The sequence below is a fragment of the Paroedura picta genome, chromosome 4 (genome assembly GCF_049243985.1).
Source record: "Paroedura picta isolate Pp20150507F chromosome 4, Ppicta_v3.0, whole genome shotgun sequence".
NCBI classification, from domain to species: Eukaryota; Metazoa; Chordata; class Lepidosauria; order Squamata; family Gekkonidae; genus Paroedura; species Paroedura picta.
In genome coordinates this window covers 142,670,987-142,685,367 of record NC_135372.1, presented here as the reverse complement: position 1 = coordinate 142,685,367, position 14,381 = coordinate 142,670,987, and the positions used below count along the sequence as shown (strand labels likewise).

Below are 14,381 nucleotides of genomic sequence, written 5' to 3'. Positions count from 1 at the left end.
GGTGAATTTAATTGACAAACTGATAGCACCAGTGATGACGAAGTATGAAATTGTGGAAGCATTTGGACATGAGGTTTTTGTACATGGGGGTCCCAGTGGCCCTTGGCTTATCGGTGGCGTGGTAACGACCTCTGCCATCTCATCTCGAGGGACGTAGAAAGCCAGTTCCAGATTTTGGGTTACGTTTCCCTTACATCTGCCATAGAAATCTTCCCATTATGCACACAATGACCTCCATACTATTCTGTGGCAGGAAAATTTGTGCCGCTTTAGAAAACGTTTCCCTCTGGCGTGCTTTCCCCTTGGGTAAACCGCTCCTGCCTATTCCCCTTGGGGAAAGGTTTCCCCAGGCGGCAGGCATGCCTCTGAGAAAAACCAGCTGTTTTTTCTTCTCTAGCGTCTGCTGATGAGCCGCAGTGACTTTTGCTTTCCCCCCCTAGATGTACGATTACAGTCTGGATATGTGGAGCTTGGGGTGCATGCTGGCCAGCATGATCTTCAGGAAGGAGCCCTTCTTCCACGGGCACGACAATTATGATCAGGTGAGCGCTCCCAGCAGGCCCAGTACCCTGTCCCCACCCCAGTCCTGTACGTTCATCTCACCGCCTGCTTTTGCCAGGGACGAAGGACCAAACGAACGCACCTGGAGGGTCGGTTCGACCACGCACGGCATCCGCTTGGTCCGCTGAGCTGGCGGATCGCCTGCGCAAATGTGTCAGTGTGGATTCCATGCCACGTGTAGACCTCACCTCTTAAAGTGCAGCATTTTAAAGGGACGTCTTTGACTGTGGAAGCCATATTGGCGGTTATGCCTCCAGTCTGGAAAGAAAGAGTGTGGACGTAAAAAGCTCCTACCCATACATTTTGTGGGTCTCTGTGGTCGTCCTGGATTTGAATCTGTCAGTGCGTCTTATGTATGAACTGACATTGCATAGATTAAGGCCCCAAAGGCTAAGAAATCAAAATGTGAAGGCCTAATAATTCAAATGTTCTACATACAATGTTGGAATTTGTTTACAAAATGATGCATACCCATTATACATGATTGGGTCTGTACTGCATTTGAGATTGACTTTCTTTGGACTGTGATAGAAGGTACATTGTACATTTGCCACCCTAAATATATGTTAGGGATGTGCATTTGGGGGGGGGGGTGATACTTTTCAGATTCAGAAATCTTGAACCAGTTCAGCTGAAATAGTGACCAGTCATCTGATCTCTGGGGATCAGCTGTTTGATGGCTTTGGAGGCATTTAAAGGGACCCATGTCCCTTTAAAAGTCTCCAGAGTCACCAAACAGCTGATTCTGAGAATCACCTGTTTGCTAGGGTCTTTAAATGTCTCTTTGCGGACCCCTCCGAGGCTGCGGAGATGGGGTAGGATCGGGGAGGAGGCATTTAAAGAGCCACCAAACAGCTGATCTCTCAGGATCAGCTGTTTGGTGGCTCTTCCCCTGCACTTCACAGGCTCTCTGCAGCCTGGGAAGCATCTGGGTGGCATTTGAATATCCCACCAAATTCCAAACCAGCAGAATCTGGCCCAAAGATTCAGCTAGATTAAACTGATGCCCACCCACCCCTCTCCACCACAGCCTCTCCCTTTTTCTCCAGTCTTGCCCACCCACCAATCTAACCTTTATCTGCTCCACCTCTCAGACTTCAGGCTCCCCAGTTGGGAGAATCCTGGCCAGCTGGTGTATTGCCGTTTCACATGTTGTCTGTTCACAGCTGGTGAGAATAGCGAAGGTGCTGGGGACGGAAGACCTGTACGACTACATCGACAAATACAACATAGAACTTGACCCCCGTTTCAACGATATCTTGGGCAGGTGAGCTGGGGCCAGGTCCGACTTGAAATGGTGTGGTGCTCTTGAGGTTAATCCAAGTCGGCGTGCTATAGTGCAGGGGTAGTCAACCTGTGGTCCTCCAGATGTCCATGGACTACAATTCCCATGAGCCCCTGCCAGCGTTTGCTGGCAGGGGCTCATGGGAATTTTAGTCCATGAACATCTGGAGGACTACAGGTTGACTACCCCTGCTGTAGTGGGAAGGATGGGCACTGCAGTTCCGCCTTGTATCCTGGGATGTCCATTCCTGCGTTGCCTGATGCAGCTTTCCTTTCTCCTCAGCAGCTGCTTGCCTGACCAGAAAACTTAGTGGACAATGTCGACCAGTTGCTGAGACTCAGCCTAACTTACCTTGCAAAGGGGAAAAGTTTGAGTCCAGTGACATTTTAAGGCCAGTAAAGTTGTATTCAAAATATAAGCTTTTGTGTGCCTGCACACAGTGTGTTGACCTCCGAAGAACAGTGCTCTCACACAAAAGCTTGTATATATCTTGAATATATACAAGCTTTTGACAAGATGTCATAGTCCCATTGTATACGGTGTTGGACAGACCACACCTGGAGTACTGTGTGCAGTTCTGGAGGCCTCACTTCAAGAAGGACGTAGATAAAACTGAAAGGGTACAGAGGAGAGCGACGAAGATGATCTGGGGCCAAGGGACCAAGCCCTATGAAGATAGGTTGAGGGACTTGGGAATGTTCAGCCTGGAGAAAAGGAGGTTGAGAGGGGACATGATAGCCCTCTTTAAGTATTTGAAAGGTTGTCACTTGGAGGAGGGCAGGATGCAGTTTCCGTTGGCTGCAGAGGAGAGGACACGCAGTAATGGGTTTAGAGCTTCTTTCTTTCTTTCTTTCTTTCTTTCTTTCTTTCTTTCTTTCTTTCTTTCTTTCTTTCTTTCTTTCTTTCTTTCTTTCTTTCTTTCTTTCTTTCTTTCTTTCTTTCTTTCTTTCTTTCTTTCTTTCTTTCTTTCTTTCTTTCTTTCTCTCTTTCTCTCTTTCTCTCTTTCTCTCTTTCTCTCTTTCTCTTCTTTCTTCTCTCTCTCTCTCTCTCTCTCTCTCTCTCTTACTCTCCCTCCCCCCCTCCCTCCCTTTCTGCACATGATGTTGACTTTACAGACCTGTTCCTGTTTGTTCAGTCACCCTTCCTCCCTCTCTCTCAGGCACTCTCGCAAGCGATGGGAACGCTTTGTTCACAGCGAGAACCAGCACTTGGTCAGCCCGGAGGCCCTGGACTTCCTAGACAAATTGCTGCGATACGATCACCAGTCCCGGCTTACGGCAAGAGAAGCCATGGAGCACCCTTATTTTTGTGAGTCTGCCTCCCCGCGGGCCCGGCTTTCTGCTTGAATCCCATTAAAATCAACCCTGCTTTAAGCACACGTTATTAAGAGAGACTTAAAATGCATATCAAGCCATTTAAAAAGAGCAATTAAAAGTACTGGTCAGGAAGGAGGTATCTCTGAGGTCCTGCCAAACGAAAGATGCTGGCGAAGATGGCAGCAGAAGGGGGGGGGCAGGTGACTCTCCCTGGGGAGAGCGTTCCAGAGCTTTGGTGCCACCCCCGAGAAGACCCACCTCACTGGCATCCTTTTTTGGAAAACCTGACGGAATGCAAGCAGCCATGATGGTATTTTGTGATTTATTATTGCATACTGCAGGTTTTTAACCATCATAGAATCATAGAGTGGGAAGGGGCCATACAGGCCATCTAGTCCAACCCCCTGCTCAACGCAGGATCAGCCCAGAGCATCCTAAAGCATGATGATGAACAACAGTTCGTGTGGCCCTGACAGCAGCAGGACTGGAAGGCGGTTTGAGGAAGGGGCTTTTTCACTAAGGCCGAGGCTGATTTTGTAGTTTTCTGCTGCCAAAGATCCAGCAGTGCATTGGGATGACTGAGGGCATTTCTGCACATCTAAAAATATAGTGTTACGCCACTGTTTTGTGCTTTTCCCCCTCCACAAGCCCTGCTTGAAGTGGCGGAAGAGAGCAATGCACGTTACACCGACTCTCTTCCACCTGTCAATCAAGGCAGGCAACCAATCCCCTTTCTCCATGTTTTAAAGGGCCCGCAAGGCCCGCTAATTATTTTAATTCAATCCTCCGTTGGAACGCCTACGCATCTAAATGCGGGCCCTGCGGGATCTTTCAACGTTCTGCAGGGCCTGTAAAACGGAGCTCTTCCGCCAGGTCTATGGTTGAGGCTGGGGTTGGCATGATAAATCTAACCTCCCCCCTCCCCGCCCGTGGTCTTGAAGCGTACATCGTCGGGACCTCCTTCTCCATAGTGGGGGTGGGAGTTGGGTTTTTTACTTATTTTTCCGCCATGTTGGGGGTATTTTTATGTCTTTTTAATGGGGTTTTAACGGGGTTTTAAGACACCATGACCCGCCACGAGCCGCAAGGGAGTGGTGGGGAATAAATCAAATAATAATAATAATAATAATCCTGGTTGAATAATAAATAAACAAACAAATAAATAAAACTGTTAAGATGAGCTATCTAGCTTTGTCATGTAGCCATAACATCCATCTCCTTCTTGTGTTTTGGAGCACTGATACGCCTGCCCTAACCTGAGGTTGGGGGGATGCTGTGTTTTGCAGATCCCATAGTGAAGGACCAGGCCCGGATGAGCTCCGCCAGCATGCCCGGAAGCAGCACCCCAGTCAGCAGCGCCAGCATGTTGTCAGGTGAGTGGGCAGCTGGTCGCTCCCCCCTTCGGGCTGGGTAGAAGATGATGTGCGACATCTGCAGAGCCACGGCCTGCCTGAGCGGCTGAGGAACCAGGGCCCCGATTCAGCAGGAGGCAGCTTTCACGTCTTGGCATGCAGCCGCCCAAGGGTTGGTTCGCACACGCCCAGTTTGAGCGACAGAGCATCATAGCGATGCCCTTGCGTCCGTGCACGTGCGTGAACGTCCGGCTGTCAATCTACTCAGTGCCTTTTTTTGAAACCTGGTTTGCACATTCAGCCCCGCTCTTTCGCGCTGCACAAAATCAGGTGGCTTGGGGGTAGAGCATCCGCTTGGCACGCCCACCTTCCTGAACTTTCAAGATCAGGTGAGACCAGGCTAACCTGGGCCGTCCAGGTGAGGGCAGACAAACCCAGGCCGTTTGCTACTGCTTGCCTCTTCATCCTAGCAATACGAAAAAGGAAGAAAGGTTCAAAACATATACAGAGAAAAGCAGATCCTTTCCAAGGCAATTGGTACAATAAATTTTATATATCAATAATTTTTTAAGGACCAACCAAAACGGTTTCTAGATGTACTCCGTTTTCCACAATTTTTCTTCAGTGGTTGATTCCTTATAATCTTATCAAACAATTTTCATATATATAGAAGATAGGCCACCAGCTCTGTAAAGTATTGTGGGGAATGTAAAGTATTGTGGGGAATGTCAGGGGAATGTTTTTTGACTGACATACTTTACAGAGCTGGTGGCCTATCTATATATATGAAAATTGTTTGATAAGAATATAAGGAATCAACCACTGAAGAAAAATTGTGAAAACGGAGTATATCTAGAAACCGTTTTGGTTGGTCCTTAAAAAATTATTGATATATAAAATTTATTGTACCAATTGCCTTGGAAAGGACCTGCTTTCCTCTTCATCATAGCAACCTTGGCCTCCCTTGGTGGTCTCCCGTCTGAGGTCTAACCAGGGCCACCCCTGCCCGCAGAGAACAGGGCCAGCTGCCCCCCTTCCCTAAACCTTTTCCTCCCCCTTCTCTTTTGCTCCTGCAGGGATTTCTTCAGTGCCAACGTCTTCGCCTCTCGGGCCTCTGGCCGGCTCGCCCGTGATCTCTGCTGCCAACGCCCTGGGGATGCCCGTCCCAGCAGCCGCGGGAGCTCAGCAGTAGATGACCGCCACCCTGCCTCCCAGACGCCCGGCCGGAGGACCCGGCTCCCCCCCCTTCCCCCGGACAGCGGCCGCTCACACCCAGTGCTGGGGGGAGGGGGGACGGGGGGAGGGGGAACGGAATGCTTCGGAGGGACAATGTCTGAACAGTTGCTTGTGGATTGATAGTAGTTCAGTCATAAAAAAAAAAAAGAAAAGATTATAGGCCGTTTTTTTTTTTTTCTTCTTCTTTTTTTACTTGAACTTTTTTGTAACTCAGGGGAATCCCTGAGAGAACCCACAGAGGGAATGCTTTGTGGACGATTTTTTTCCTCGTTCTGCTCATCGCATCCTGTGTGACCAGAGATGAAGCAGCAGCAGCAGCCCCCCCCCCCCCCCGCCCTCCATGCCCTCTACGCCACCTCCGGGCTCCCTTCTTTCTGACTCTTCTCTTCCTCCGGGCCTTGCCCATTGGGGAGGGGAGGGGAGGGCTAGGGGTGGGGAAGAAGTCCTCGTGCTTCTTTCTCCCTGCTTTGGGGAGGATGGGGGATGCCAGATCTAGGCAGCAGGGTCAGAAGGCGGGAGGCAAGTCCTAAATTCCTTACCCATGTTAATGCCTTTACATTCTGCCATTGTCATTGGAGCCGATGGACGCGTTGGGAGGAGATGCCACTGGTAGGAAAAAGAGTAGACAGGCCAGCCCGTTGGGAATTCCTTGCTGAGAAAATCGTGTCTCCCAGCCCCCCTCCCCTCCCCACCCCGTGGGCCACTTGGATCGCCAATTAAATCTGTCGTCCCCATCCCCCCTTCCTCCCCCTGCATGTGGTGTAAATCCAAAGTCTTCAGGTGATGGATGCGTATAGCGAGAAGGCCGACCACTACCTCCACGGAAGGTGTTTCTGGCGCAAGGGAAGGGTATAAATTCCAATAAATGGCTCCTCGCCCCCTTCGAATCCAGAGGCCACTGAATTCCCTTGGCCAGGGATTCCGGAAAGGAACACGTCACTGAAAAGAAATGTAACCTCCTGGCAATCTGTTTCTGCCCGAACTAAGACCATGCAAACTGATCGGGGGACTTTGGCCAGCCTTCCTCCCTCCCTCCTCCACGTGCCATGTGATAAGAGACACCCTCGTCTGCTGGATCCTGTGTTTTTTAAAAACACGGTTCACCCTCTTGTAAATAGACAGGGAAGGAAAGAAGTGAGCAGTCTGTGACTCTGGGGGGGGAGGGGGGGAACGGGGCAGGGGGGAGACGATAGAGCTGCCGGAGATACTAACTGTGGAGACCCATCTGCTTACCCCACGTGTACATAGTTGACTTTGTTCCTTCCTCCGCCGATCGATCCCATGTTGGAATTCCTTGCTGTGTAAATAAACTCTTTCTTTCTTTTTTTAATTTATGAAGGGGTTAGGTTTAAGTTGATTGCGCCAAGCTTCTCTCCGGGCCGCGGTCTCTTTCTGGTGCACCTGATAAAGGTGGGTTATAGTCGCCAAGCGAGGCGAGGAAGCCCTTCTTTACACGGAGGAGCTCACGAGAGTAGCAAAAAAAGGGGAGGGGGATGCCTTTCAGTGTACCGTTTCTTTTCACACCTCTGCTGCCCTGGGCTGTTGAGATGGGCAGGGGCTAAGCACTGAAAGCGCGCTCTCCCCCACCCCATCCCCATAGTTCCTTGCGCCGGGCCGTTCAGGGAGTTCAAGCCCCCCGGCAGGGAGACGGGAAGCGCCTCCTTTTCTTCAAGACGTCTGCCGCGAGAGGCAGATCTCTCCGGGAACTCGGTCTTGGGAATAATCACCACTCAAGTCTCTAGGCAGCTGGGGCTTTTCTTAGCAGGGGCTTGGTCATTCATGTATCCCTTACCCTTTTGCTCACGCCTTTCTGCTCGGGTACGGAGTGAGAAGGAAGGCGTCACAAAACGAGGAGGCGGGAATCCCGAAAGGGACCCGCGGCCTCCCTGCCCCCTTCCACTAGAAAAGAATACCGCAAACTCGTGAATCCACGCCGTTGCAGATCTGCTCACTGGTGGAGACGCCTAGTGGTTGGGTGGTCACAATGCATTCTTGCCCTCGTTTGGGCTATTTCTTGCCCTCGTAGTAGCGCTAGCGTGGAGCATACACCGGATCCTTCAAGAAGGTGACCAATTCCGCTTTGTTCCCCCCGACGCCTCGGGATTTGGCGAGCCAGGCTTACGGGGAAGCCTTCCAAAGCCCCCACAGCATCAAGGGAAAGCCAAATAGGGAGAAACCCGCAAGCAGCATGCATCCCAAGCAGTCATTAAACTTTGAAAGCGCAGGGACGAGAGTGGAAAGGTATCTGGCCCCAAGCGGGCCAGCTATCCCGAGAACGGCCTGAGGAATTGGCAGATTATTAACAACGTCTGTGTTGTAAATTACCTCATCTGTATACCTTGTATCCGAAAACTTGTTTTTTTAAAAAAATGTCTCAGCACTTCCTGTTTTTTTTTTTTTCTGCATCGTGCTAGATCGCAGGGGAGAGGAAATGAAAACGCCAATCTATAGACCCGTTGGCAACTTTTAAAAAGTTATTTTTTAATTTTTTTTAACTCTTGTTTGAAGTGATTTTTGTTGAGGGGCGGGGTTTGGAATTTTAAAGGTTGGGTTCTTTTCCTTTTGAATTTATTGGTTGTCATTGTATTGTTATTGATTTTTTTTTTGTTTTTTTTAAAGAAGCAAACTAACCCTTAACTGTGCTGGGAAGAGGTGGTGCCATGGAGGTCTTTAATTTTTTTAAATAAAATAATTGAAACAAAGCTACGGTCCGTTCCCTGGTCAGTCGGTAGCGTTCCAAAGGAGGTCAGGTTGGATTTTGTGCAAACGTCTATCATTCGGTAACACTTCTTGTGGTAGTGGGCAGTTCTGCAGCTCTGACACTTGTAGAATTTATTACTATTTATTTGGGGTGGGTCGCTCTGTAGGTCTGAATGAGCAGAATGAAATCTTGAGTCCAGTGGCACCTTTGAGAATATCTTTTATCCTGGATAAGATTTCACACACACGAGAACAAAAGTTTGAGTCTGATGACACCCATATGACCAACACATTTTTATTCTGGGCATAAGCCTTTTTGTGCACAACGAAGTTGGAGTCCAGTGGTACGTTTTCGCCTGGGTTATTAAAAAACTCAAGATTTCACCCCGTATATTTTCATCGGGCTGAGTTCCATTCCTAGTGGCTGCCCAATTGCAACAGATTCTTGGGTTTTCCTGTTTTTAATTGCTGTTGCCTTGCTTATTGACAGTGTGAAAACAAAGTTGTGCTTACCGGTGACCGCTGTTCATCGAGTATCTTCTTTGCAGGCATACATGGGGGACTGTGAGTGAGTAGGCCTGCCGTCGGAGAGGACTTGACAGCTATGAGACTCCAGGGGGTGCTGTGCACCAGAGCCAGAAGTTTATTGACACCTAGGGGCTAACGTGCTCCCTCACAGAAGCACCCCCATAACTCTCAATGCCTTGAGGCTTCCAAAACAAAATATGCAGCTGGGCAGGAGGGAGGGTATGTATGCTTGCACAGAAGAAACTTGATGAACAATAGTTGCAGGTGAGTGCAAGTTTTCATCAGCGATCTTTTGTGCAGCCTTACATGGGGATTGTAGCAAGCTGCTCACCAGGTAGTGAGTTGTGCTCTCTGCACTTGAATGTTGAATGGAGAACTGGCACGCCCACGTACACCTCACGTCCTGCCTGCAGATCCAAAATGTAGTGATATACAGATATACAAAATGTAGTGATATACAGAAGGGTCTGCCAACAACCCAGTAGCTGCTCTGGATATCTCAATCACAGGCACTCCATCTAAGAAAGCTGTGGAAGAAGCATGTGCATGGATGTACAAGGGGGCATGGTAGTCTGGCTGTCTTGGAACATTACTAATAGCTTTGACAGTTTTATCTGGACAGTGTCCGGATTATATTTATGTATTATATGCCCTGTGTGTAACATAGCCAGGTGATCCCAAGACTGCTTGGCTGCTAGACGAGATGTTCAGAGGTGGTTTAACATTCTCTGACCCCCGTATGTGACTCTAGAATTCCTTGGAGGTCACCCATCCAAGTGCTGATCCTGCTACTGAGATCTGACGGGATCAAGATTGTCCGGGCAAGCCAAACTGAGTACAAAAAGAAGAGCATTTATTCTATAGCAAATAAATGTGATACAGTCAGATGACCAAGAAGAAGAGTCGGTTTTTATATGCTGCTTTACCAGAAGGAGTCTCAAAGAGCCTTACAATCCCCATTCCTCTCCCCACAACACAAACCCTATGAGGTAGGTGAGGCTGAGATAGACCTGTCAGACAAGCTCAAGGTCACCCAGCTGGTTGCATGTGGAGGAGCGGGGAATCAAACTCAATTCGCCAAATCAGAAACTACCCTATGAGGTAGGTCCTCTGAGAGAGCTCTGAGAGAACAGCTAACTGGGTTGTGGCTAGCCCAAGGTCACCCAGCTGGCTGCATGTGGAGGAGCGGGAAGTCAAATCCAGCTTGCTGAATTAGAAGCCGCTGCTTTTAACCACAACATGAAGCTCTACCAGGCTTTTGTGGTAAAATTAGGTGCCTCTGCTAAAATTCGGGTCGGGTACCTGCAGAGATGTGGGCCATGATGGAACTAGTTTGGTGAGAGCCGGTTTGGTGTAGTGGTTAGGAGTGCGGACTTCTAATCTGGCATGCCGGGTTCGATTCTGCGCTCCCCCACATGCATCCAGCTGGGTGACCTTGGGCTCGCCACGGCACTGATAAAACTATTCTGACCGAGCAGTGCTATCAGGGCTCTCTCAGCCTCACCCACCCCACAGGGGTGTCTGTTGTGGGGAGAGGAAAGAGAAGGCGACTGTAAGCCGCTTTGAGCCTCCTTCAGGTAGAGAAAAGCGGCATATAAGAACCAACTCTTCTTCTTCAGTAATCTCAGGGTTCTCTCAGCCTCCCCCCCTCACAGGGTGTCTGTTGTGGGGAGAGGAAGGGAAGGCGATTGTAAGCCTCTTTGAGCCTCCTTCGGGTAGAGAAAAGCGGCATATAAGAACCAACTCTTCTTCTTCTCCAGTAATCTCAGGGCTCTCTCAGCCTCCCCTCCCTCACAGGGGGTCTGTTGTGGGGAGAGGAAAGGGAAGGTGATTGGAAGTCGCTTTGAGACTCCTTTGGGTAGAGAAAAGTGGCATACAAGAACCAACTCTTCTTCTTCTCCAGTAATATTTGGGCTCTCTCAGCCTCACCTCCCTCACAGGGTGTCTGTTGTGGGGAGAGGAAAGGGAAGGCGACTGTAAGCCGCTTTGAGACTCCTTCGGGGAGAGAAAAGCGGCATATAAGAACCAACTCTTCTTCTCCAGTAATCTCAGGGCTCTCTCAGCCTCCCCCCCCTCACAGGGTGTCTGTTGTGGGGAGAGGAAAGGGAAGGTGATTGGAAGCCGCTTTGAGACTCCTTTGGGTAGAGAAAAGTGGCATACAAGAACCAACTCTTCTTCTTCTCCAGTAATATTTGGGCTCTCTCAGCCTCACCTCCCTCACAGGGTGTCTGTTGTGGGGAGAGGAAAGGGAAGGCGACTGTAAGCCGCTTTGAGACTCCTTCGGGGAGAGAAAAGCGGCATATAAGAACCAACTCTTCTTCTCCAGTAATCTCAGGGCTCTCTCAGCCTCCCCCCCCTCACAGGGTGTCTGTTGTGGGGAGAGGAAAGGGAAGGTGATTGGAAGCCGCTTTGAGACTCCTTTGGGTAGAGAAAAGTGGCATACAAGAACCAACTCTTCTTCTTCTCCAGTAATATCTGGGCTCTCTCAGCCTCACCTCCCTCACAGGGTGTCTGTTGTGGGGAGAGGAAAGGGAAGGCGAATGGAAGCCGCTCTGAGACTCCTTTGGGTAGAGAAAAGTGGCATACAAGAACCAACCCTTCTTCTTCTCCTTCAGTAATCTCAGGGCTCTCTCAGCCTCCCCTCCCTCACAGGGGGTCTGTTGTGGGGAGAGGAAAGGGAAGGCGACTATAAGCCGCTCTGAGACTCCTTCGGGTAGAGAAAAGCAGCATCTAAGAACTAACTCTTCTATATCAAAGCTCCCTGGGGCTTGCAAAATGGCCCTCTTCCACCTGGCATACAGCTGATGTATGCAAACTATGCCGTTCCCCCCCAGGACCCTCCCATGATACCCAGGTGTATTGAGATGGAGCACTGGGAATTCAGCTTGTACTATTATTTATTATATATTTATATTCTGATTTTAACGCTATTATAGAAATATGTATGTTGCAGACCGCCCCACGCCTTGATGCATAGAGGTAGCTAATACCATGAAGAATTTTTTAAAGCGCTCTGCCCCCCCCAACCAACCCTGCCTCTGTCTTTTCACCCATGGTCGCACCCCCAATCCCAGCCTCCTCCCTTGGAAGCCCTCATTGCTGAAGGTGCACGCAGAAGGAAGCGAACGGGTTCCACAAGGGCGGAAATGCAGCACAGACATGCGTAAGTGCTGTGACTAAAGATTGTGCCAATTGACTGCCAGGGAAATCAGGAGAGAACTGAGCGTGTGGAAAAGCCCTGTGGTGTGATGAAGCCACACACTGACCGGGCCAGAGGGACTTTCTACCCTCAACCCAGAAAAAGAGCAGCACGCTGTTAAATGCTTTCTGCTTGACAGGTGCCAGCATGGTCAGCAGAGGGCAGTGAGGCGCTGGCTTTTTCTTCTCCTTCCTAGCTTGCAATTTTTACTCAGCAAACCAAAATCGCCTCCCAGCCCTGGATCTGTGGCTTCCTTGGTGCCCACTCACTTTTGGGCCTTCTGTTCTAGGCAGGAGCTGGAAACTGGAATTCCCCGCTTGTTTTCCCCTGTTCCTTTTGGATGCATTTGTCTGGCTGGGGACTGGTATAGCAGATTGCATCTTGTTTGTGGGATGCCAAGCCCCAGGTGGGACTTGGGGTTCCCCTGAAATTACAGCTCATTTCCAGGCAACAAGAGATCAGTTCCCAGGGAGAAAATGCCAGCTTGGGAGGCTGAACTCCTGAAATCTCACAATTCCACAGGGCCTGCAAAAGGGAGCTCCTCCACCAGGCCTTGGCTTAAGACTGACTGCGATGTTTTATGCTAACCACCCTGAGCCGTATGGGAGGGCGGTATAAAAATCAGATAAGTAGCATCATACTCCACTGATGTCCCCGCCCAGCCCACATCCCGCCCACCAGGTATGTTCCAGCTCCGAGCTGGCAGCCCTTGGCCTCGATCTCCAGGAACACCCCCATGTCTTGGTCAGCTTGGTGTAGAGGTTAAGGAGTGCAGACATCTAATCTGGCATGCTGGGTTTGATTCCTTACTCCCCCACATGCAGCCAGCTGGGTGACCTTGAGCTCACCACGGCACTGATAAAACTGTTCTGAGCACTGATATCAGGGCTCTCCAGCCTCACCCACCCCACAGGGTGTTTGTTGTGGGGAGAGGAAAGGGAAGGTGACTGTAAGCCAGTTTGAGACTCCTTTGGGTAGTCAACAGCGAGGCACAAAATCTTCTAAATTATTAGCTTGCTGGGTCAGACTGTTTAAAACTGAGTAACGTGGCAGATAGTTTATTCAGGCTCTTTTAAAAAAAGAAATGGATACAGATGACATTGATGGGGAACGGACATTCGGGTCTTCTGCTGAGGTCTTAAAGGGAGTTTAGGTGAAAAGAAGCTGATTTCAGAACAGATTGAGGGCAAAGCCAGAATTGTCCATAGGATGTTTCAAACAGAAGGCAAGTTGAAAGCTGCAGAAAATAGGTCATTGCGAAAGGTATAGAAGAAACTGAGAGAAAAGGGGGAAAATAAGCAAGAGATGCCTGTTTCAAAGGCCTGTGTGTATAGAAGAGTTCACTAACAAGGCTAGAATCTTTTAATGTTAAATAAAGGCTGTTTTCATCTCCCTTCCAGGTATTCGGGACGCGACAGCCGTTGAAACAATATCCAATTAACCTTTCAAGTCATTCTGCAGAATTCACATGCAGTAAAATGCAGGCTAGTCAAATCCTTTTTTTAAAAAAAAATGTTAAAAATGGTTAAATTTTAATTACCCCCAAACAGAAAGCATTTTTTAAAAAGCCGCGGTGATGACAGCCAGCCTACAAACCAGCGTCTGTAAAAGGTTTCCAAATATCAAAAATGCATGTCCGTGCACACTGGTTGCCTCTATGCCGTATCTTCCAATGCTGATTAAGTTGTAAGTCCCCCCTCCCACAGCCTCCAGCGGATGGTGGGGGGTTGACAGGTGATGCTTTGGGCTGATCCTGCTTTAGGATGCTTAGGGCTGATCCTGCATTGAGCAGGGGGTTGGACTAGATGGCCTGTATGGCCCCTTCCAACTGTATGATTCTATGATTGTAGGGTTGGTAGGACCCCACTGATTCCCGACAGGATGGGGGGTAGAGTTGCCACATCCAGATCTGGAAATTCCTGGAGATTTGGGGGGAACAGCGTACAATGCCTTGAGAGCCACCTGGTGTCATGGTTAAGAGTGGCAACCTCTAATATAGAGAACTGGGTGTGATTCCCCACTCCTCCTCCACGTGCATCCAGCTGGGTGACCTGGGGCCAGTCACTGTTCTCTTGAAGCTGTTCTCGCAGAGCACCAAAACACAACCACCAACCCCTCTTCATATGACTGGGGATTCAGATTTCTCTGATTCTCGAGAAGACGCAGTTGTTCTTCAGTCCGGTGGAAACCGTATTTTCAAGTCT

General features: G+C 49.4%; 1 protein-coding gene across 1 annotated transcript in view; it reads left to right on the top strand.

Annotated features, from left to right (window-relative positions):
• CSNK2A1 (casein kinase 2 alpha 1) overlaps positions 1-7,084 on the top strand; it is a 37,256-nt gene extending 30,172 nt beyond the window's left edge. The window contains 5 exon segments of the mRNA XM_077335977.1: positions 441-542; positions 1,728-1,828; positions 3,006-3,154; positions 4,449-4,535; positions 5,591-7,084. Coding sequence (XP_077192092.1) covers positions 441-542; positions 1,728-1,828; positions 3,006-3,154; positions 4,449-4,535; positions 5,591-5,706 — 555 coding nt within the window. The 3' untranslated portion in view covers positions 5,707-7,084.
• The last annotated feature ends 7,297 nt before the right edge of the window (positions 7,085-14,381 follow it).